Raw genomic sequence first — 24,778 nt, forward strand, 5'->3', positions numbered from 1 at the left:
GAGAAGAGCTTTCAAATGCCCCCATAAATGAAAGTCAAGAGGGTTGAGGTCAGGAGAGCGTGGAGGCCATGGAATTGGTCCGCCTCTACCAATCCATCGGTCACCGAATCTGTTGTTGAGAAGCGTACGAACACTTCGACTGAAATGTGCAGGAGCTCCATCGTGCATGAACCACATGTTGTGTCGTACTTGTAAAGGCACATGTTCTAGCAGCACAGTTAGAGTATCCCATATGAAATCATGTTAACGTGCTCCATTGAGCGTAGGTGGAAGAACATGGGGACCAGTCAAGACATCACCAACAATGCCTGCACAAACGGTTACAGAAAATCTGTGTTGATGACGTGATTGCACAATTGCGTGCGGATTCTCGTCAGCCCACACATGTTGATTGTGAAAATTTACAATTTGATCACGTTGGAATGAAACTAAAATGAGCTCTAACATGGAAATTAAGCGTTTCCGGACACATGTCCACATATCTTTTCTTTTTTTGTGTGTGAGGAATGTTTCCTGCAAGTTTCTGGATTTACAAGAACAGAAGAAATCTTGACCTGTGTTAGTCCTTGGATGTGGTGGTGGTTAGTGTTTAACGTCCCGTCGACAACGAGGTCATTAGAGACGGAGCGCAAGCTCGGGTTAGGGAAGGATTGGGAAGGAAATCGGCCGTGCCCTTTCAAAGGAACCATCCCGGCATTTGCCTGAAACGATTTAGGGAAATCACGGAAAACCTAAATCTGGATGGCCGGAGACGGGATTGAACCGTCGTCCTCCTTGGATGTGTGTCACACCAAACACATTTAACGTATTTTGTCATGTCCAATATTTATTATTTCTTAATAAAATGATGTGTGAGCAAAGTTCAATACAGATTGAGCAAACGCTCGAATGTCGGTCATTTCCTTGACGAAAAGTTCTTGATCTTCCAAAATGGTGGCAGTAACCACGACGTTCTCATGGGCGTCATGTTTATTACACCTGCACAGTTTCTATTGCTGTACAAATAACACGGACAGTTCGAAAATTGTTGTATGTGCCATGTTATTGTGATGTCATACAACGCAGGCCATCCTGGGAGCACCGAAAGAGAAGTCCACGTTGAAAATGGATCAAATGGCTCTAGGCACTGTGAGACTCAAGTTCTGAGGTCATCAGTCCCCTAGAACTTAGAACTACTTAAACCTAACTAACCTAAGGACATCACACACATCCATGCCCGAGGCAGGATTCGAACATGCGACCGTAGCGGTCGCGTGGGTCCAGACTGAAGCGCCTAGAACCGCTCGGCCACTCCAGCCGGTAAGTCGACGTTAAAAGCCAGCGCAGCGTCGGCGAGAGAACTGTAGCAGAGCATAGTATGATGTGGAACGTCAGGCTCTTTGAGAGTGGTCTGTTTTAAACACACCCTGACATCAACAGCCGTGTCCATGTGACCGTTTACTGGTGCCTCCTTTCGCCCGTTACTGAAGTTCTCAGCATCGATGGCCATACGTTATGAACCTCACTATCTTCCAGCAAATTGTTGAGATGGTACATTTACTATCACATTTATAATAGTTGGGTTGCTGCTCCTTTGACCAGGCTAAGGAACAACAGGGGTTTGTGTGATTAGCACGTATGGGAGTTTGTGCTCCATTCTCCGTATGGCCGTGCCTCGCATGCTGTTCTCTCGGCGTGTAAATGTAACGTGGAATTCCATACCGAACTTAGTTGCTAACCTTCGTCCCCAGTGACAAGTTTCGCATGGATCCTTATTTTCTACATTCCTTTATTATCCTTTTTCAATAGGCGCTGGTTGAGCACATCAATTTACTGTTCTCAAAATCAAACGTATGTGCTGAACTTAGTTTGTGCTCGGCCGCTGCTGATTTCTTTGTGTGTCCCAAGCCCTCACACTTATGACGCGGCTCGTAAACTTTCGGGATATAACCCCGGATTTGTCCGTTGCAACAGTGGCCAAGTTGAAAGGGGTTGCCTATATTTGACTGGTACGTAAAGGTTCAGTATATCCTTGGCCGAGAAAAAATACTTCTGCCTTCACTAGTGATCAGAAGATGGCTTTCACGTTGCATTTTCCAAGTATCTTCATGGTACTGACTGAGCGTAGTATCACTTAGAATGCTGTTTATTAGACTCAGAATCCGGAAGACCCTACCACATACAGCAAGATGGAGATAGTGCCTCCCCTAAGCACATAAATATAGAAGCATTCGCAAAATCTCAACACTAGACCACATGTTGGTGAGTATCAAACACATCGAAACGTCACGGTGAAAACTAAATCTCGGTGGTCGTACGAAGGTTTTAACAGCACTCCTCGCGATTATAAGTCCAGTGTCGCAACCACTGCACGATCTCGTCTGTTCTCAGTTATGTGGGAATTATTATTTCAGTAGTATAAGTAAAAGCTGACTCTACGAATATTTGATAGGTTTCCCATTAGCAACGAAATATGTTACATATACGAGTGAAAAAGTATACGGCAATCTGATGGGATCTTCAAGCATCCTATAGACATTTCTCCGGGTATTCCACGGAATATAGCACATTTTATACATCGTTTTATGTTACCTGAATTTGAAGAAATCTTATTGTAAGAAAATGTATCTCCTCTCAATCAAAGTAAAACAACAGCAAACTTAAACCTAGTCAAGGAAAGATAAGCGTACACAAAGGTAAACAATGACTGTGACCTACAGGATTTTAAACAGCATGCCTAATTAATGAACTGGAACATTGCAGAAGCCAAAACACTGTAGGCGACTTTACCATGTATATCCAGGAATACACCCTCGCTGACTTGATCTGTGACTCCAATGTTGGCGTACCATATCCCCTGCACAGTGGAGAAGATGCGCCTCAGCCCATTGAAGGCATTCTGGTCTGGCGGTACTGCCAGCTGTGCTCCCTCGTCCTCGCAGGTCTTCTTGGCTGCCGGCCACGTCATGAATATGCGGGACAGCCTGATGAGTGCGTAGCCTGGTACGTAGCGGTAACCCCGCGGAGTGTCCAGCACCTCAGCTGGAACATCACAGTTCAATATCGATGCATTTCACCCTAGGTCCGATACGCATCATTGTGGTGTAAGACACCGGTAAATGATAGTCGCACTGCACAGCTCACATCATTAACGAGTATTGGTACTTGAAGATGCCACGATATTATAGGAGAAGAAGGCGTACCCGCCTTACAGTTTATAAAACAGTAGACAATATTGCTATTCACATCAGTGTTGTGTGGTGGAGTTCTGAACTTTACTACTAGCAACAGTGATACCTTGCAGCTTGGTAACGGCTGGGTAACCGTAGCACTCGTCCGTGGACCTTAAGTTGACAGTTCCAGGGCTAGAAAGTTTTAACAGCCTGGACGTCATCGCTTATCGGACATTTCACATCGCAGAAGTCTACAATAGAGATATGGGTAAATCATATTACCTGCCGTCCATGGCTTTCGTTCTGAGGACCAAGAATCATGGTAAAATAAGTGAATCTGAAGTTCTCATAGTTCGCTTTCGTGTCCTCACCGCCCAGCAGCGAAGTATTACAGTAAGTATCCCAGGATGTATCCAGTATCAACCATGTGTTCAAGAATGCAAGTGAATTCACTGCAGAGATAAAAGAGGGCCATATCCCTGACAATCTTAGGCTCTGCTACTTAGATGAAACTATCTGTACATAAATGTTCCTGTTCTGGAACGCATCGAGAAACTAAAGAAAGTCCTTTTACACCATTGAGAACTAAGGATGCTAGAGGTCACTCAACTGAATGAATTACTGTCATTTATGTTTTCTCAAAATTACTTCACATGCAACACTTCATTTGGCAAACAATATGGCAATAAATGGATTAGTTTTGTGATGTTGTCTTGCTAGTGAACTGGCCAAAAAAATAGTAACTAAACAATGAGTCAGAAATTGAAGGGAAATATATTATATATGCATATGATACAATTTTGATCGACGCTGCACATTTGACGGAAATTGAGAAGAGGTTTAAGTATTGCGCCGCATGTTAAATAAACAGCATCCCTACGTGAAATTTACTATTGAAAATGATGAAGAAGGGTGGATATCCATATCAGGTTGTAATTATTATTTGCATATTTTCTGGGAGCCAACAACAACAGACGCAATCAAATATTATAAATCTTGTCTTTCAGAGAAATACTAATTTGTGTCCTTCCAGTCAGTGATTCACAGACTACTTGGACCATCGAAGTCATCTGAAGACATCACAATGAACCGAAAATCCTGAGACATATTGTTCATAATAATCGGTATGGCCCTAAGTCAGAAAACAAGGGAGCACTTAGATAATTAAAGTCACAGAAAATACTTGTAAGCACGAAAACACTCTCTGTTTTATTACTGTAAAGAAGAGATCCAAATATACTGCCATTCGATGTCAGCTCAGAACATCAAATAGATTGAACCACCTTCTTTTAAAACAAGTAATTTTTCAATTGAATTCAAATCTTACAGTCCCCTGGGTAAGAATTTACAGTATACTATTTAAAAATAAAACAATATATGACCTACAAGATGTATACGAGATTACTTTTGCCAATTTTTTAACACTTCTGCATACAAGGAATGGACATAAATCTGGAAACATCAGTAACACAATACATTACCATGCCTAATACGGTGTAGGAAAAGAGTTGACATTCAAAAGAGGTTCCATTTGTCTGCAAATGGATAAATGCAGATCCTGCATCATTTTCAAGGGAATATTAGGATGGTCGGACAAATGAAAACCGAACAGCCGCCATAACGGGACCACAGAATGGGTCCATTCAAAAGTAGTCATACACTCTTTATGACATTTAGCTCACTGGGAGACGAGACGATCAATTATGGTTTCGTAGGAAGTGGGATGCTCCTGACGGATCACAACCGCACACACAGTTACACTTCCGTGTCCGGCTGAAACCAACATCTACAAATATCTTTCCTCAAGTCGGCCAAGATGCGAAAATCACTCGCCGAAACATCCGTACTCTACGTGAGATGTTGCAGTGTTCCCTAACCAATTCGCAGAAGCGTAGCCTTCAACCGATCTGCTATGTTGGAGTGGATGTTATCGTGCAACAGGATGATCCATCCGGCAGCATTCCGACAGCAGGAGAGCAAACGGTAAAGCAAAAAATGGAAACATCCCATATGTCCCCTGCCAAAGAAATCCATAGCTGTTCACAGAAGTAACGGAAAAGTCATGACAACTTCTTTCTTTGACTGTAGGAGCCTTCTGCTCGTCGAGTTCCTCGAACTTGGAACATCAATAAATGCGCAGCGCTATGAATTTGCAGAAACTGCGACGCACCACAAACTCAAGACGCCCGCCCCCACAGTGCCAATCGGCTAGGCTTCAGCGATTTCGCTAGAAAACACTGCAACATCCTGTGTGCAGTCCTTATCCTTCACCTCCATATCTTTGGCGACCTGAAGAAAGACATGCGAGGACATCGGTTTCAGACGGATGCGGAAATGCAAGGGTAGGTGCGGTTGTGGATTCGTCAGCGGGCGACCGCGTTCTACGAAACAGGAACTGATCGTCTCTTCTTCCAGTGGGATAAATGTCTTTACACGTGGGGTAATTACTTCTGAATGGAAACAATCCGTGGTCCTGTTGTGGTGGGTGTCCAGTTTTCATTTTCCTGCCCCGTTTATACTTTTCTTCCTGCAAAATAGCGGCAAGTTTAGGTAACGGTGATATAACTGGATAGCGATCACACATCCTTCTCTCCGAAGGTTCAATAATAATGAGATCTTGTGTGGTAGCGGTCCGGGGAAATGTGAAATTCATCTTCATGCTCAGAAATGCAATTCTGGACTATGCGAGCTGTGTGGACGGGGGCCCTGTCGTCTGGGAACACAGTATCACTATTGGGGAACAAAGATTGTAGCATGGGATGGGCCTGATCCAGCAAAATGCGACATTACAAAGCAACGATGTCGGGGCCCAGGGAACAACTCTGTTAGAAGGTGGAAATCTTGTGGAACAAGACCTATACAGCCAAATGTCATTTCTCTGTTGCTCCATCGTCCAGGTCTTATGGCCTCGGCACTAAGTTTCCCTGTCACGGGTGTTTGAATCACTGATGAGTGGTTCTGGAATTCCAGCTCGCTCTGCAGTTCCCTGTGTTGGATCTCCCTTCGCGTTCTTTTGGCGCTGACAGAATTTTGGAGATCGACATTCAGTTCTGCAATCACTTTTACAGCTGTCGTCCTACTTTGCGTCACAAGCCTCTTTAATTATCTTAGTGGACGGTGATTATCCGCTTTTTCTATGTGTGGTATAAATCTTCGATGCTGTACCTCTTGAAACACTGAACGTTTCGGTTACCTTGGTTATGGAAGCACCCACCATTCAAGCAACAGTAGTTTCATCACGTTAGAATTCAGTTATCTGAGACGTAATACACTCACAACTTCACACAACACCGCTCTGACCACGAATGACACTAGCAACGGGTGCCGTTGGCTCTCAAAACAGCAGTGCAAACTACAACGGTGGCTGCCATCTGCAGTTATGTTCAAGCATGCATTTCTTGCAGTTTTTCCATATTTTGTACAACCCCTGTAGTCCACGCAAGAATAAAATTGAGAACTAACTTCTAAAAGCACAGGAACCGAAATAAGACAATTGCAGTCTGGGTACATTATAAAAAATTCGGCATATTGTTGAAAATATTAATTATCATATGACTATATATCATAATGTTAACGAAGTAAAGAACGTCTGTCTCTATGAGAAATTAGAAATATTTTCTTGCCTCAAGAACCACCCTGATAAGGTCCAGAATGTGCAGGAGGACATAAAAAACACACTTTCTTAACTTTTTTCTGATTCCATTTGGAATTAATTTTATTTTTATGTCGATTGTTGTCCACTTCAGGCGTGTAACACCATGCAAGTAGAATACAAGGCATAATGCCTTGGCGTTATGTCTATCTAGTATATGATAAACAGTCTACATGACGTGTGTTAGGCAGACAATGTAAGTCTGCGATGTTGAGATGTATACAGCCCACACTGCAGCACTCGGAAAATTGTCAGTGTACTTATGAGCACCCGGTATATATATATATATATATATGTATGTGTGTGTGTGTGTGTGTGTGTGTGGAAAGAGGAAATGTGGAACACATTGTTAATGTACCACACAAGGGAGACTGTGACGCCTGAGTTCAGATGATCTGCACCTGTCGCGATCCAGAAACTTTTCGAACTGAGATGAGAACGTTCAGTAGCCTGCAACGAAGACGAGCAGGCTGTAATTTTCTAGCGTCGATCATTCACCATGGGATTTGGCTAACAACCCAAAAGTGACAAGAATAAATTCTGTGATGTAAATGACAAGAAAACGGGAAGAATAACACAAGACCCGAACACGGACATTTGAAGGGGGTTTCTATTATACATTTCGCAGTAATTTTTTCCGTAGTTTAAGTTATACTAGGTGATTCGTACACAGCAATCTGACTGCGGATCCTGAAAGTTTGTCAGTTTTCTACTTGGTTTTCATATTTTGAATCTGATTCATGTATTCGTTCCGATGTTCAATTTCATTTTATAACATCCATAGCTTCCATTCCATGTCGGATGGTTTTCCTTTCTGTCTTTGCTCATAATGTTGAACAATTTTATGTTCTCGTTACCTGATCTAAATTTCCCAGTTTGACTCGGATGCCGTCTCTTCAGACTAATTACTGCAGATAAAAGACGCCGCTTGATCATCAGAATACTGCAAGAGACCACTGTGGCCAGGGCAGTAGCGCCATGCTAAACCCTGGGGAGCAGTTTTACCTGAAGTATGATTAAAGACAAGACAGTGGGCAGGACGTGAATTAAGCTGCTCTGTCTGTCACTTGTGAAGCTATGGTCACACGGGGAAGGAGATGTGTGGACGGAGACGAGTAGACAGGAGCTGCCAACTGTCTGTCAATAGTCGTGTGACACCACGCCACACTGCTTGCATATCGACAAGTCACGCACACACCACAACAGCTGCATACGGCTTCGTATAAAGTCCATTCCATCATTTGGTAATATAAAACAATTACCGCCCATAGTGCTCAACTGCCTATGTCCGTGGCCAGCCAGATCGACCTTGACATATTTGAATCTGTAATTATATGCAGATAATAAATGTAACTATTTTTAAACCCTATCAGTCTTTTAATAATTTTACTTTTATTGTTTTTGGCACCTTTTCAAAAATGGTTCAAATGGCTCTGAGCACTATGGGACTTAACATCTGTGATCATCAGTCCCCTAGAACTTAGAACTACTTAAACCTAACTAACCTAAGGACATCACACACATCCATAGGTTAGTTAGGCTTAAGTAGTTCTAAGTTCTAGGGGACTGATGACCACAGATGTTAAGTCCCATAGTGCTCAGAGCCATTTGAACCATTTGGAAGTAAAAAGTATAGCAGAAATATCCTTGAAATTCTCTACGGGCATAGATATTGCGATAATGAACAGCTCAGTAGTCAGTTCAGTTGAAGACGAAAGGACATCTCTAAAAAGGGCCATAAAAACATAGTTACAAAGAAGGTAGCTGCGAAGAAATCATGGGTAACAGAAGAAATACTTCAGCTGATCGATGAAAGAATGAGGTGCAAGAATCTTCAGAAAAATTCAGGAATAGAGAAATACAGCTCACTCACGAATGAAATAAATGGGAAGTGCAAGGAAGCTAAACCGAAATGGCTGCATGAAAAATGTGAAGAAATCGTTTGTCGGAAGAACTGACTAAGCATATAGGAAAGTCAAAACAACCTTCTGTGAAATTAAAAGCTACAGTGATAATAATAAGCGTGCAATGGGAATTCCACTGTTAAATGCTGGGGACACACATATAGGTGGAAATAGTACAATGGAGGCCTGTATTAGGGGGAGACTTGTGTCATGACGTGTTTGAAGAAGAAACAGAAGCCAATATAGAAGAGACAGGGGATACAGTATTAGGATCAGAATTTAAAATAGCTTTGAAAGAATTAAGTTAAAATAAGACAAACGGAATAGTAACATTCCACCAGAATATCTAAAATCGTTGAGGAAATTGGCAACAAAGCAACTACTCATGTAGGTGTGTAGAGTGTATGAGTCTGGCGATATACCATATGATGCTTGGATAAACATCATTGCCGGCGGGAGTGGCCGTGCGGTTCTAGGCGCTACAGTCTGGAGCCGAACGACCGCTACGGTCGCAGGTTCGAATCCTGCCTCGGGCATGGATGTGTGTGATGTCCTTAGGTTAGTTAGGTTTAATTAGTTCTAAGTTCTAGGCGACTGATGACCTCAGACGTTAAGTCGCATAGTGATCAGAGCCATTTGAACCCATTTGAACCAAATACATCATCCACACAGTTCTGAAGACTGCAATAGTTGGTAAGTGCGACAACCAGCTTAACAACTCACTCATAAAATTGCTAACAAGAATAATACGCATAAGTATGGAAAAGAAAACTGATGATCCCCTATATGGCGAACAGTTTGGCTTTAGAAAAGGTAAGGGCAACAGACAGACAGTTCTGACGCGACTGGTATTGGAAGCTCGACTAAAAGAAAAATTAAGACACGTTTATACGATTTGTCGACCTATAGAAAGCGTTCGTCAGTGTCAAATGGCACAAAATGTTCGAAATTCTGAGAAAAACGCGGGTACGTTGCAGGGAAAGGCGGGTAATATAAATATGTACAAGAGCCAAGGTGGAAAATTATATACAATAATTCAATAATATACATAAGTACGGAAAAGAAAACTGATGATCCCTTATATGGCGAACAGTTTGGCTTTAGAAAAGGAAAGGGCAACAGACAGACAGTTCTGACGCGACTGGTGTTGGAAGCTCGACTAAAAGAAAAATTAAGACACGTTTATATGATTTGTCGACCTATAGAAAGCGTTCGTCAGTGTCAAATGGCACAAAATGTTCGAAATTCTGAGAAAAACGCGGGTACGTTGCAGGGAAAGGCGGGTAATATAAATATGTACAAGAGCCAAGGTGGAAAATTATATACAATAATTCAATAATATACATAAGTACGGAAAAGAAAACTGATGATCCCTTATATGGCGAACAGTTTGGCTTTAGAAAAGGAAAGGGCAACAGACAGACAGTTCTGACGCGACTGGTGTTGGAAGCTCGACTAAAAGAAAAATTAAGACACGTTTATATGATTTGTCGACCTATAGAAAGCGTTCGTCAGTGTCAAATGGCACAAAATGTTCGAAATTCTGAGAAAAACGCGGGTAAGTTGCAGGGAAAGGCGGGTAATATAAATATGTACAAGAGCCAAGGTGGAACAATAAAGTGGAACACCAAAACGAACTGCTCGGATTAAAAAGGGTGTAAGGGATGTAGTCTTTCGCCCCTACTCTTCAATCTATCGAAGAAGCAATGATGGCAATAAAAGAAATTTTCAAGAGTGGTATTAAAATCGAAGGTAAAATGACATCAATGATAAGGTTCGCTAGTGACATTGCTAGCCTGAGTGAAAGTGAACTAGAATTACAGGATCTGCTGAATGGAATCAACAGTCTAATGAGTACACAATATGGATTGAGAGTGAATCGAAGAAAGACGAAAGTAATGAGAAGTAGCAAAAACAAGAACAGCGAGAAACAACATCGGGATTGGTGATCACGAAGCAGACGAAGTTAAGTAATTCTGTTGCCTGGGCAACAAAATAACCTATGACGGACGGAGCAAGGAGGACCTAAAAAGCAGACTAGCACTAGCAAAAAGGGCATTTCTGTCCAAGAGAAATCTGCTAATGTCAAACATAAGCTTCAATTTGAGGAAGAAATTTATGTGAATGTATGTTTGGAACACAGCATTGTAGTTATACATGGAATGTGGGAGAATAACATAAGAAATGAGCAGGTCCACCGGAGAATCAGCGAGAAGAGGGATGTATATAAAACACTGCAAGAAGCAATGACAGGTTGACAGGACACCTGTTAAGACGTCACTTCAATGGTACTATAGGGAGCTGTAGAGGGTAAGAACTGTAGAGGAAGACAGACTGAAATACTTCCAGCAAATAATTGAAGTAGGGTGAAAGTTCTGCTCTGAGACGAAGAGATTGGCAGTGGAGAGGAATTCGTGGTGGGTCGCATTAAACTAGTCAAGAGACTAATGACTCTAGAAAGAAGGAAAAAACACTGGTACGGTTCCATTATGGGCACACTAGGAATTCGTACGCTACTGAAAAGATAAAAAGAAGGGTATTCCACGAGTATAGCCCACCTGCCAAACTAAGCCCATCGCCACACCAACGTCGAGGTCGCTTTCAAGTACAGTTCAGTCATTCTTCTTTGTATACAAAGGTTCCAATCGGTCGCCTGGCTGCTAAAACTAGGAAAACAAAACGAGTTGACCATTTATGTCGGTGAGGTAGCTGCAGATGAAGATCCTCCACGGATGACGATTACCGGGGCATCGAGATATCACTCGACAGCCTGCGAGGGCACTAGTCAATTCTGGGCGTCATTTTATGTGTCATGTGATGCTTATCATAACTAGCAGAAGACCATTATATTCATATATGCAAAGGGCACTCACCTGAAGTTTCAAATGGAAAATAATGCGAGAGTAATTGCCGACGACAGAACACAGGCTTTCGAATTTGATGTTTTACCAGAATGTAGTCATAAAATTTTTTTCTGGACAGGCGTTCTAACGCTCTCCACAAGCAGTCATAAACTGTGGAGCACTGTAGCGCTCAAAGGCATTCGTGTACCAACGCTTGATATGAGGCACTGTCAGCATTGACGACACACTTATAGCATCATTATAAACGAGACTACAAATTTTCGTACGCACGCTTGTTCATTTGCCCTCAGAGATAAATTTAAAATTTCGGATTTAATTCCTACCTTGGCTTTTCCTTAGAGAAGAATAAAAGCTGGAGATAAGAGATACATGGATAGTAGGCATCTGTGGATTTCCGTCCATGTTCGCACGGTATTATAGGAGGCTGATTTCTTTCCCGTTTACATATTGCATACCTTTGTTGATAAAGACGTCTCACTCGGCGACTGAAACACTTTACAGTATGCTTCAGTAACAGGATTGGTATTTGTTAGTTATGTTCCTAATAACAAAAAGTTTCATTTATAATTGATTAAGTGACTGATAGTGCAGGCTGTAAATATGGGAAAATATGGACCTACTCAATCACATTCTGTAATGTCAACATATCTTTGTTTGTGACAGTTGAGAGCTTATTTGAATAATACAGAAAGTGGTCACTAAGAAATATTTCAAGGCACCTAAGATATCGACAATGAGTCTGGTTTATCTTGGCCACAGTTGTCCATCTCTACTAAATATAACTTACTTATTGATTTCAAAATGCACTAACCTTTTTGGCAGGAAACCACAGAGGTCCCATTCTGAAAAATTACAAAAGTACCGTGATTTGTAACATGCTTCATTCTACTGTAAATTTGTTAACATAACTACAATAAGTAATTATAAGGAGTTTAAATGCGAACATTTTTTTTAGGTTAGGCTTTACCGTGACTGTTACTGATATTAAATGAAACAACAAGTTCACTGTTACCAGTCACCGATTTATAGCATTAACCAATGTATTACCCCAACCTTTAGGCAGCTAATTTACGCAACATGTAATCTTAAGACCACTTGCCATGTAAATGTTTGCTCTCATATAATCACTCTTTCCTCTCTATCTCTATCTCTCTCTCTTTCTCTCTCTCTCTCACACACACACACACACACACACACACACACACACACACACACACACACTTTCTCTCTCTCCTCCTCTCCTTCTGCCTCCAGCCCCTCACATCTGTTTATTAGTCCCAATCAAAGAGTGTCATGTATGTATGATTTTACTGCTGTAGCCAATATGTAATTCAAGTCTGCAACGTTTCACCTAACTGTTATTAAAAAGTATGAAGTTTAAGCCATTTTAACATTTCACCTGTTTGTATAAACGAGTACGAATGTTTAGCTGTTTTAACTTGTCAAAGTTGGATTTATATGCCACCTGAAGTACACACACATATATTCGACACCTCAAAACAAGCACCTCCAAATGCTTTAAACAATTATTCTGTATTAATGTTGTTACGATGTATATTCTTTGCACTTTGCGATTATGTCTTCTCTTCTGCTATACGAACCTTGCACCCAGCTCATTCCAGACGCCATATTTGTTTACAAATGTGGCAGTATACGTGTGATGTGTTACGACAGCAAAAGGAACCTGTGACCACTGGAGGTACTCTAGTTTACTTATTTAATGTTTACCATTAGATTTAAGTTTAAATTTTTGTCAAAAGTAATCCTAAACCATATTCTGTAATATTGTCTTGTTTCTGCGCTAGGCAGTGCCACAAGTTGCTCCAAAAAAAAAAAAAAATATCTTAACACAACACACACACAAATGTAATACTAACTAATGTAAATCCACCCGATGATGGAAGTTTAAATCTTCTAAACGCGTCGTGGAAATAAATAAAACGGTGACTGGTAACAGTGAACTTGTTGTTGCATTTAATATAAGGAGTTTATAAATTTGAGCCACACATTAAAAGCTCAACTAGTTTTATTCTGTATACATAGAAAACAATATCGGGATATTCGCCGATATTGTCACACTAGAAAAAAAAGTGTGATAATGAATTACATGCTTTAATCCGCTGTGTAATGCATGTATGTTAGTTCACTTACTGCCATAATCTAGGTGTAGTGATAGCAATACCGAACGGTAACCGCTGTTCTGGTAGCGGAATATACTGCTAATTGTCAGTGGAATAAAAGCATTGTGTGTACTCCACGATATACAGTGATGAGCATGGAAATGGTAAAATCAACAAGACTACATGGAATAAACATTAAATTTGCAAACTTCGACATGCAGATGATTAGTATTTCGGAGCAACTGCACAGTGTGTGTAAGAGTAACACTATCAGAACCTGAATTTATATATACTATAAAATACATCTGTGTGTATTTGTGTTCCACATATCCTAAATCAATGGATCGTTTTCAACCAAAATTGATACACATACCATTCACTGTATGGAAAGAATAACTGTAAGAACCACGTACCGTCCACAGGGGATTCGTGGCGAGGGGGGAGGGAGGGGCAACAGGGATAACACCGTAGTTCAGGAATGTCTGGAGTAATTTCCACCATACTTCAGATACGCATGACTCGTCCATACTAATATACTAGCGAACCCGGCAATGCTTCGCAGTTGCGAAATATGTGCGTGATCTGGATATATGTTCTAATCTCCTTCTGCACGTTCTCTCTGTCCGCCTCCGCTTCCCCTTCTCACTGTCTGTACTCCCCATACTTCCCTCTCGTTGTCCATCACCTCTTTCCCTCTCTCTATCACCTCCTGCACCGTCTGTCTGTCCATCTACTCCTTCACCTTCCCTATATCTCTGTAACGCTCGTCTCTTTGTCCATCTCCTCCCCCCCCCCCCCCCCAATTGAGTACAGGAGGGAATTGGTAAATCGGTTGGAACTGGCATACAGGCTATGAGAGACCTCTCCTTCTGCTGGATCTGTGAAGGTAGTAGCTTGAGTGACAGTATTTTACACAGTTTTAATTAGCAAAAGGGTAGAATTACAAAGTTTTGGATTGAGTCAGACTCGGTAGTAATATTCTAATCATAAGCCGATAAGTCATAAACATAACTTTGGTGTTTTCTGTTAAAACCGGGTGTGAGGAAGAAAGCAAAACTGCTCATAGTTGTGCAAACACTTTCTGTAAATTTTATGTAGGGAGGAAGAACATATATAGAAGAAAAAACCGTCTAATAGTTTAAAAGCCATGCTACCGTAGTTAAAACTGATTGCGAGAAAGAAAACAAAATCTTACATGTGCACGTCATAGCACAGCACAGATTCCTTTTTCCCGCTGTCAGTTTTAGCAGAAAATCTGTACATTATTTTTTAAAAATATATACAGCTATGTCTATCTGAATCTTTATTAGAGTATCATGAAAAAAATTGATGTAAGCGCGTAAATTGATTTTTGCTAACAACGTATATTTATACGATATTAAAATTACATGTGGCCTGCGTCCGTCCGACTGTAATTTGAATAACATGTAAAAATTACATATAAATCTGTCAAGAATTTTTCGAGGTTTTTGCTAACAACGTTTCTATGAGTGTTTCCCAGAAAGTAATGCACCGTAATTTTTTTTCAATCATTCTGTGTTGAACATAATGATAATTACACACACGAAAGAATGGTGCTTTATTTACACACGTATTTTTCCACGTAAGCTCCATCCCGTTCTGTGGCCTTCCTCCAGCGCGAAACAAGGGCGTGTATGCCCTGTCGGCACCAGTCCTAGCCAGGGTGGTGGAGGACAGATGCAGCGCCAACTGCCGAGTCGTAATGTGTCTGTCCTCGCGAATGACATCAGCTCGCTGCGACATGCCAGGTGCGACAGCCGTGGATGGTCTCGACGACTGCTAGAAATCGTGGAGTTGCGCCGAACCGCCTTCTAATGACCTAACCCTGCATGCCCGGCGACTAACTGTACTTCTGTCGACAGCAGATGTTCCATAGACGTTGCACAAGCGCTTGTGAACAGTCCCCACAGTTTCTTCCTCTGCAGTGAGAAATTCAATGACGGCAGTTGCTTGTAAAATATGTCACCTACAGACGCCATTTTGAAACTGTCTTGCAGCTACGCTATCAGTTGGAAGTGACGGAAACTTGGCACACTCACTCAGGAGACTCAAATAATACGTACGTACGTAACGTTTCGCATTCGTAGCATTGTTATCGGCTGAGAAAAAAATGCGGTGTATTACATTCTGGGCAACCCTCGTATAATGTAGACTATGTCCATCTGGAAGTTTATTCTAGTACCACATAAAAATTTTAAGTAAATCGATCAAGGGCTTTTCTAGATTTTTGATAACAACCTTTTACAACGACTTGTCTTTATGTAGTGTATTGATTTTATACGTGTGTTCACATTCCACATGTATTTAAAAACGTTGCCTTTGTCCGTTGCAATTTCTATTAGAGAACACAGTAAATATTTGAAATAAAGCGGTTAAGAACTTTCCGAGATTATTGCCAACAACCTTTCCGCTTTCTATCTATCTCAGTCTGAATGGTTATTAAGGTATTGTTTAAAAATCAGAAGGTAGGCTAATTACTAAAAACTTTTCCAAATTATTGGTAGAAACGTTAAGCAACGACTTGTCGTTATACACACAGGTATAGTACAGAGAAAGGGTAAACGGTGTTAGCAAAAATCTCGAAAAGTTCTTAACCACTTTACTTCAAATTTTTATACAGTGCTCTGACAAAACATTACTTACAATGAGGGAACATTGCTTCATATCTCAAAACAAATTAAAATCTTCTACGTGCGCCGAGTGCATGTACGTACGTTTCCTCTGGTGCAGTGCAGGCTCACTGAGGTGTCCATCAGGTGCCACATACGGCAGTCGCATGACATGTCGACAGAGGCCAGGGCGCGTGGAGCGACCGACACCGCCAGTATCGTCCACGCGGGTAGCAGCCGCATCTCAGTCGCTAAAAGGACACATCAAGCTTGAGTTCTTTCTTTTAGAATTGGCGGGAGGAGACGGTGACGTACACAAAATGTTCATTCTGGTATTGCAACGTCCAAATAGGAAGGGTGTCATGCTATCCGCAAGTCAGCTCTCATGTCTCAGCAGACAACCACGTATCAATATCACACGCTGTCTTGGGTCTTTTCTCAGGTGCTCTTTCCACTAGCATTCTTAACTTAGTTCGCTCATTTGGCTAGTGACTTCTTTGATTTAGAACAGGGTTTGTAACGGCAGTGTTGATAGCGATCTCTCCGATACTTTTCTAGTGTCTCTCGTATCTGTGTCCTCACGTGGTGTAATTCCACAGTTTCTGATGGTGAATGGCAGATTTCAAATCGTATTTCTAGTTCGTTAGGTTATTTCCTTTGTTTTCCTGCTACATGTGTTGGTGCTCGAATGATCGGTGTGTTGCGGTCGAGCCGGCCGGTGTGGCCGTGCGGTTCTAAGAGCGTCAGTTTGGAACCGCGTGACCGCTACGGTCGCAGGTTCGAATCCTGCCTAGGGCATGGATGTGTGTGATGTCCTTAGGTTAGTTAGGATTAAGTAGATCTAAGTTCTAGGGGACTGATGACCTCAGTAGTTAAGTCCCATAGTGCACAGAGCCATTTTGTTGCGGTCGATATGGTGACTTGTGATGTGGGGTCTGTGTTACAGTTCGGAAGAAATAGTAATCCTGCCTTTCTGCTTAGTTTTCGTGCTTTGTGGTATGGCTGAGGGGATGGGATGTGATATCATTGTGTCATACACGCCAGCCCTAAGGCTCCGTAATCAATTGGCGATATAGGCCTACACATCAGCGAACACCAAGAATAAGTTTCACAAAAAACACTCGTTTCGGATAATCTTGCGCTAGCACGAACTATAGTATTTTGACAGATTGTAGATGGCCCATTTCATTAGCACCTGAGCTTTACCTATGCTCCACCATGTCATATCAGTTCACCCCATTCCAGTCAACACAGAGACAGATTTCCGGCAGCCGCTGCTCGGACAATTTGGTCATATAACGTCTTCAAATTCACCCTTCCTAACCACAGTCACTGCCGTTTCCGGAGACGGTTTGGGTCTGCGCAATCCTCTAGTGGATTTCAACGTTATTAAAGCCAGGGTTGCTTTCAGTTTCTTATTATCTATTCGTACACTGCGCAACAGAATTAAAGGATCATTCCTACGAAACCTTGTAATTGTGTCCTGTTCCAACGCCTAAGTTTATATTTGGTTCATGGGAGCCTACTACCTTCCTCTCCAATGGTAAAAAAGTGCGGCAGCATGCAACGTCATCCTCAGGCTCGATTACGGTTCACACGACAAGGTATCGATACGTGTGGAGAAAAGGACAGAAGTTTATGTGACATGTAAATTGTGTTAATGATGTCAAATTAGCACCAAATTTCAACACACTTCTGCCCAACACCACCGTGAACGCCTTACATAATAGAAAGATCGTCACAGCCCCTCTTACACACAAATATCGACCTTTCTTTTAATGACTGTGCGATGGAGGTCAGAGCTGCGACGCTCACGCGGTTTTCTCACGAGTGGTCGAGGAAAATACGTATTTCAGACACACCGCGGCTCAGAATCGAATCGCGGTGCGATGATCTAAAGGGTGACATTCTTGACAGCTATTTCCACTGTTGACACCTTCTGGACGACTCATTCCTTCTCAACGGATATCACGGGGCTCGAATCATTCTGAACATGATGTCACCCCTCTCGAGTGCAGTGCGACCGCATTAAGCTCTGGGGTAGAGGGTGGAACCATTAGGGACTGTTCAGTACCACTGGACGAAAATTGAATGTGATGCAAAACAGTAAACAGTCCTAATGCTTTTTCAGTGTTTCTGTTCACACTCTCCTGTGACGTTATCGTGGAGAGGCGTGAGCTTGACACATGCTTGAATAAAATGGCGAAGGGTCCGGTGCTTGACACATGCTTCAATAAAATGGCGAAGGGTCCGTCAAAGACCTCCCAGTTCGGCAAAACACTAGGTGGCACCTGTCCATATTTACTGAGTATTTCCCAATCGTGCCTTCATAGAGGAAACTTGAAAACTATCCCTAGACGCCTACCACCAGGCGACAAGCCCTGGAGGTGTCTCAATCGGTTTGGCTAAATGCAGGCACTTTGGGCTACTGTGCACTTATCTGTAATGGTGCATTTTTAAAATCCTCAGTAAATGTAGCCAGGTGCCACCTCTTAGAGAGATGCTGTGCCATTTCATTCTCATCTTTGTCAATTCAATACAGCTCCGTGATCACGCCACAGGAGTGCATAAAACAGGAGCACTGAAAAATCATAAGAACCCACTGCTGCTTCGGATCACGTTGAAATTTCGTCAAATGGATTTTTTTGAATGGTCCCTTCTTTCTAATCTGTACGTGAGAGCAATAGCTGCAGTCCTGCTGCGTTCCAAAGGGACGCGGTCACGTTCAGTTGGGATGCACCCCTACAATGTCCATAGAGAAGGGTTCAATTGTCCAAGCGTATCAGCTGCATCAAAGGCTGTCAGTGTCCATAGAGAATGGTTAAATAGTACAAGGGTGCCAACTGCGTCAAATGTTGCCAAGACAGTTTTACTGGCGCTCATTGTGCTTCGAATTTTCGTTTTAGATTGCGAAATGTGTCGGAATCCACGCCCCACGCTGGTCGTCGCTGTTCTGATATCCGACGCAAAGACATCAAAACGGGTGAAATGTGGGTAAGAGAGGATGTGACGACCTTCCCATAGTGTGGTTCAAATGGCTCTGAGCACTATGGGACTTAACATCTATGGTCATCAGTCCCCTAGAACTTAGAACTAATTAAACCTAACTAACCTAAGGACAGCACACAACACCCAGCCATCACGAGGTAGAGAAAATCCCTGACCCCGCCGGGAATCGAACCCGGGAACCCTGGTCCCATAGTGTGACACGTTCACAGTGGTCTTGATGAAATTTGGTGCCCATATGACATTCACATGAACTTCTGGGCACCGATCTTTATTTCGCTAGTGTTGACACCCTCATGTTGTAAGGGTCGTCGAGTCAAACGGTGATGTCGCCACGCCTTTGTGCCATTACAGACGATGGTTGTAGGCACATTTGAGCCAAACTGCAAACTCTTGCGTTGGAATGGGAGACAAGTAAGGGGTTTCGAAAAAGTGATCCTTTAATTCATTTTTTATTTAAAATGAAATTCCTCTAGCTGTATTTAAGATTTCATATTTATTTGGCTACTGTAATTCTGTTGCGCAGTGTACTAGATATTCATTGTAGCAATTTACATGGTGAAGGAATGCCTCCCTCATCATTCCACATCTTTCTTATACCAACAGGAATGTCAGCACTCGTTGGCGCACCCACTTTACAGGACTTGCTCACTGGCAAACTGGGAGACCTTCATTAAAACTTACTGCCGACTGCCAAAACCGCTTGGATGAATGTCTCGTAATCTATGGGAAGATTCGAGCGAGAGAGAGATTGCATAGCATCAATCTCACACAAAAATCCTCTCTGCAGTAAGCGTCAGTTACAGGATACCCTTGCACATAGATTCATTTTTTGTGATCAGTTTGGCTGTGGACAAGGAGGAAACAGGCTTTAACTACCAGAACGACTCCTAACACCTTAGAGTGACATGTTATTTAGCCGAGCTGTTCTAGGCGCTTTAGTTCGGAACCACGCGATTGCTACGGTCGCTGGTTCGAATCCTGCCTCAGGTATGGATGTGTTTGATGTCCTTAGGTAGTTGTAAGTTCTAGGGGACTGATGACCTCAGATGTTAAGTCCCATAGTGCTCAGAGCCATTTGAACCATTTGTAACGTTATTTTTCAACCGGACTGGCACATGTTCCCGGGAGCCAAATACTGCTCGAATACTCGGTGCTGGCTCATTGTACTCACTTCCCGAAAGCAAAGCTACTCCCGGCATGCTGGCCATTCAGTCTTATGTAAAACACTGGATAGTGCGACAGAGGTGCGGCAGACAATACGTTCAGCGGCACCAAATGTTTTCAGCCATCTCTCTGGGTTTTCATTGACGAGGAATAAAGTTTGAATTAAATGAAAACCAACGACGCTACTAGGATGCTCTTTTTATTTTTTTTACTTATTCGTTTTTTTGTGTTATCCGTCTTCTGATTGGTTTGATGCAGCTCGCCACGAGTACCTCTCCAGTGCCAAACTGAAAGCAGAACTTGCACCACACGTCCTCAAATATTTGTTGGATGTATTCCAGGCTCGGTCTTCCTCTAGAGTCTTTACCCTCTACAGCCCCCTCTAATACTACAGAAGTTAATCCGTGATGTGTTAACTGTCCCTCCTTCTTGCCCCTGTTTTCTATATATTCCTCTCGTATTCTTTACCTCGCCGATTCTCCAGAGAACATCCTCACTACATACGTTATCAGTCCACCTAAATTTGAACATTCGTCTATAGCACCACATCTCACATGCTTTAATTCTCTTCTGTTCCTGTTTTCCCAAAGTCCATGTCTCACTACCATACAATGCTGTGCTCGAAACGTACGTTCCCAGAAATTTCTTCAAATTAAAGCCTATGTTTGATATTAGTAGACTGTTCTTGAGTAGGAACGCCCTTTTTTCCCAGTACGGTTCCACTTTTGACGTCCTCCTTGTTCCCTCCGTCCTGGGTTATATTGCGGCTCTGGTGGCAGAATTCCTTCATCTACTTCTTGATTACCAAGTTACGTTTCTCAGTGTTCTCATTTCTGCTGCTTCTGTATTCTTTCGTTCTCCTTTGATTTACTCTCGGTGTACTCTCTGGAATGTTGATCCCATTCAGCGGAACCTGCCGTTCCTTATTTTCACTGAAGATAGCAATGTCATGAGTCAATTTCTTCACTGATATTCCTTCATCCTGACTTTTAATGCCACTCTTGGACCTACCTTTTATTTCCATAACTCCTTCTTCGATGCATAGATTGAACAGTAGGGGCGAAAGACTTCATCCTTGTACTACTGGACCAAACAGAACATACTGTTCCGAAGAAGAGACATATTTTTCATTTTCTTTTCATTTTTAAGAGATTTAATTTCAAGAATGAAAACTAACAAAAGATAAAAGAGGAGAAAAGAGGAAATAAAAACATTGAAGATTACAGCTTGAGAATCTGGTCATACAAGTCCATTTTAAGTGCATTTGACTAGCGATGAAAATTTCTCGGGTCACAGGTTCGAAACCCGACACTGCTTACATTTTGCATAAAAATACTCAGTTATGACAGCCGAAGACTTCCAGTAGAAGGCCTCGCTGTCGTCCTGCCAACGGCCTTGTCAAAGAGAGCGGAGGAACGGATGGAACTTCAGGGGAATCTCTTCTCCTGCCACTAAAGGTTCGAAAAATAAGCCGTGATCAGCGATATGAGGATACAGAAGGAAATGGGAACCAGTGCATTAAAGACACATTATGTACGTCTAGAGGACATGTGGCCTGCAATTAAAAAAGCGTCATGATGATCTCTCCATTGGCAAAAGGTTCCGGATTTGTCACCATTTCGGATCACCCAGGTGAAGGGACCACGTGAAAAGAAATGAATAACCAACGGCAGAAAGGATTGTAGAAAGTTTGAACGTGATAGGTAAGGTAGAAACACTGAAAACGGAAATGCTAAGGTTCAGTCTGGATATATTATGGGTCAGTGAAGCAGCAGAAAGAGGTGTAACGGGGGTAAGACTGATTATGAGTAGAAAGATAGGGCTGAGAGTGTGTTACCGTGAACGTTGAGTTATAGTAGAGTGAACAGCAATTCACTGAACTGGAGGCAGAAAACCAACGTCGACAACGTGAGTTCAGATATACGTTCCAACATTAAATGAAGAACAGCAAGAGACAGAAAGAATGTAGAAGGAAATTGTACTGTTACATGAAAGAGGAGAAAGAATCATTGAATGCAGCAATGAATTTCAGCTTGTAATAGCGAAAATAGTGTTCAAAAAACACAAGAGACGGAGATGTACTTGGGAAAGGCCTAAGTACGTGACGATCCCAGTCAGATTACATTTTGGTCCTACAGACATCCCCAAATAAGGTACTGGTTGTAAAGTGTCTCTGGGACACATACAGCCTCTGTTCACAATTCAGTGATAATGAACAATGGGTTGAAGTTTAACAAATCCGTTCGAAAGAATCTGCACTACTGGCCATTAAACTTCCTACACCACGAAGATGACGTGCTACAGACGCGAAATTTAACCGAAAGGAAGAAGATGCTGTTATTTGCATTCGCACAAGGTTGGCGCCGGTGGCGACACCTACAACGTGCTGACGTCAGGAAAGTTTCCAACCGATTTCTCGTACACAAACAGCAGTTGACCGGCGTTGCCTGGTCAAAAGTTGTTGTGATGCTTCGTGTAAGGAGAAGAAATGCGTACCATCACGTTTCCGACTTTGATAAAGGTCGGATTGTAGCCTATCGCGATTGCGGTTTATCGTATCGCGACACTGCTGCTCGCGTTGGTCGAAATCCAATGACTGTTAGTAGAATATGGAATAGGTGGGTTCAGGAGGGTAATACGGAACGCCGTGCTGGATTCCAACGGCTTCGTATCACTAGCAATCGAGATGACGGGCTTCTTATCCGCATGGCTGTAACGGATCGTGCAGCCACGTCTCGATCCCTGAGACAACAGATGGGGTCGTTTGCAAGACAACATCCATCTGCACGAACAGTTCGACAACGTTTGCAGCAGCATGGTCTATCAGCTCGGAGACCATGGCTGCGGTTACCCTTGACGCAGCATCACAGGCAGCAGCGTCTGCGATGTTGTACTCAACGACGAACCTGGGTACACGAATGACAAACCATCATTTTTTCGGATGAATCCAGGTTCTGTTTACAGCATCATGATGGCCGCATCCGTGTTTGGCGACATTGAAAGTGTGTATTCGTCATCACCTTACTGGCATATCACCCGACGTGATGGTATGGGGTGCCATTGGTTACACGTCTCGGTCACCTCTTGTTCGCATTGACGGCACTTTGAACACTGGACGCTACATTTCAGATATGTTACGACCAGTGGCTCTACCCTTCATTCGATTCCTGCGAAACCCTACATTTCAGCAGGATAATGCACGACCGCATGTTGCAGGTCCTGTGCGGGCCTTTCTGGATATAGAAAATGTTCGACTGCTGCCCTGGCCAGCACATTCTCCAGATCTCTCACCAATCGAAAACGTCTGGTCAATGGTGGCCGAGCAACTGGCTCGTCACAATACGCCAGTCACTGCTCTTGATGAACTGTGTTATCGTGTTGAAGCTGCATTGACAGCTGTACCTGTACACGCCATCCAAGCTCTGTTTGACTCAATGCCCAGGCGTATCAAGGCCGCTATTACGGCCAGAGGTGGTTGTCTGGGTACTGATTTCTCAGGATCTATGCACCCAAATTGCGTGAAATTGTAATCACACGTCAGTTCTGGTATAATATATTTGTCCAATGAATACCCGTTTATCATCTGTATTTCTTCTTGGTGCAGCAATTTTAATGGCCAGTAGTGTATCTGCGGAGATATAAGACAGTAAGATCCTGAAGAATGGCGAGATGCGTTGGAAGTTCTACCAGGCTACACATGTCGCGACAGTGATCACCACAGTAGGCAGTTCAGATGAAGAGGAAAGATTTAGTTAGAGCAATCACATAAGACGGACAAAAGTGGTTCAAATGGCTCTGAGCACTATGCGACTTAAGTTCTGAGGTCATCAGTCGCCTAGAACTTATCTTTGGTGAAGGAAAATGTCAGTTCATTCTCTGTGCTGATCAATGAACTCCATGATATTACTGAACCACATTAACTGTACCTCAAAGTGACATTCACAAACCGGAAAAAGTAACGTGTTCATTGTTTCGCAGCGAAATCTCGACATAAAAACACGGGAGTGCAAACTGAGGTAAGAATTAAGAACGGAGTTCGTGTTTAAGAATGACTTACATAGGTCCACTCACTACCTTACAAACAAGTAGGCTCCATTAATTCTACGTAATATATCATCTCTAACACATATATGAGAGTAATACGAAGAACATTCTATGTAGTGTGTCGATTACTGCATAGGTCAACTCGTTGACGAACTAAATACAACGGCACTCCACAAGCCACCGCAGGTGAGTCACGTAGCATTCTCAGTGATCGAAAACTGTTCTTATACCCTTTTATG

At 42.5% G+C, this 24,778-nt stretch overlaps 1 protein-coding gene across 1 annotated transcript in view; it reads right to left on the reverse strand.

Annotated features, from left to right (window-relative positions):
• The window catches only part of LOC126455685 (C-type mannose receptor 2-like), a 45,050-nt gene that overhangs the window by 16,022 nt on the left and 4,250 nt on the right, over positions 1 to 24,778 (reverse strand). The window contains exons 2-4 of the mRNA XM_050091450.1: positions 16,428 to 16,573; positions 12,384 to 12,414; positions 2,770 to 3,021 (exon numbers count right to left, since the gene is read on the reverse strand). Coding sequence (XP_049947407.1) covers positions 2,770 to 3,021; positions 12,384 to 12,414; positions 16,428 to 16,565 — 421 coding nt within the window. The 5' untranslated portion in view covers positions 16,566 to 16,573. The remainder of the gene's footprint in view (positions 1 to 2,769; positions 3,022 to 12,383; positions 12,415 to 16,427; positions 16,574 to 24,778) is intronic.

Source organism: Schistocerca serialis, chromosome 2 (assembly GCF_023864345.2).
Source record: "Schistocerca serialis cubense isolate TAMUIC-IGC-003099 chromosome 2, iqSchSeri2.2, whole genome shotgun sequence".
In the NCBI taxonomy this organism is placed as follows: Eukaryota; Metazoa; Arthropoda; class Insecta; order Orthoptera; family Acrididae; genus Schistocerca; species Schistocerca serialis.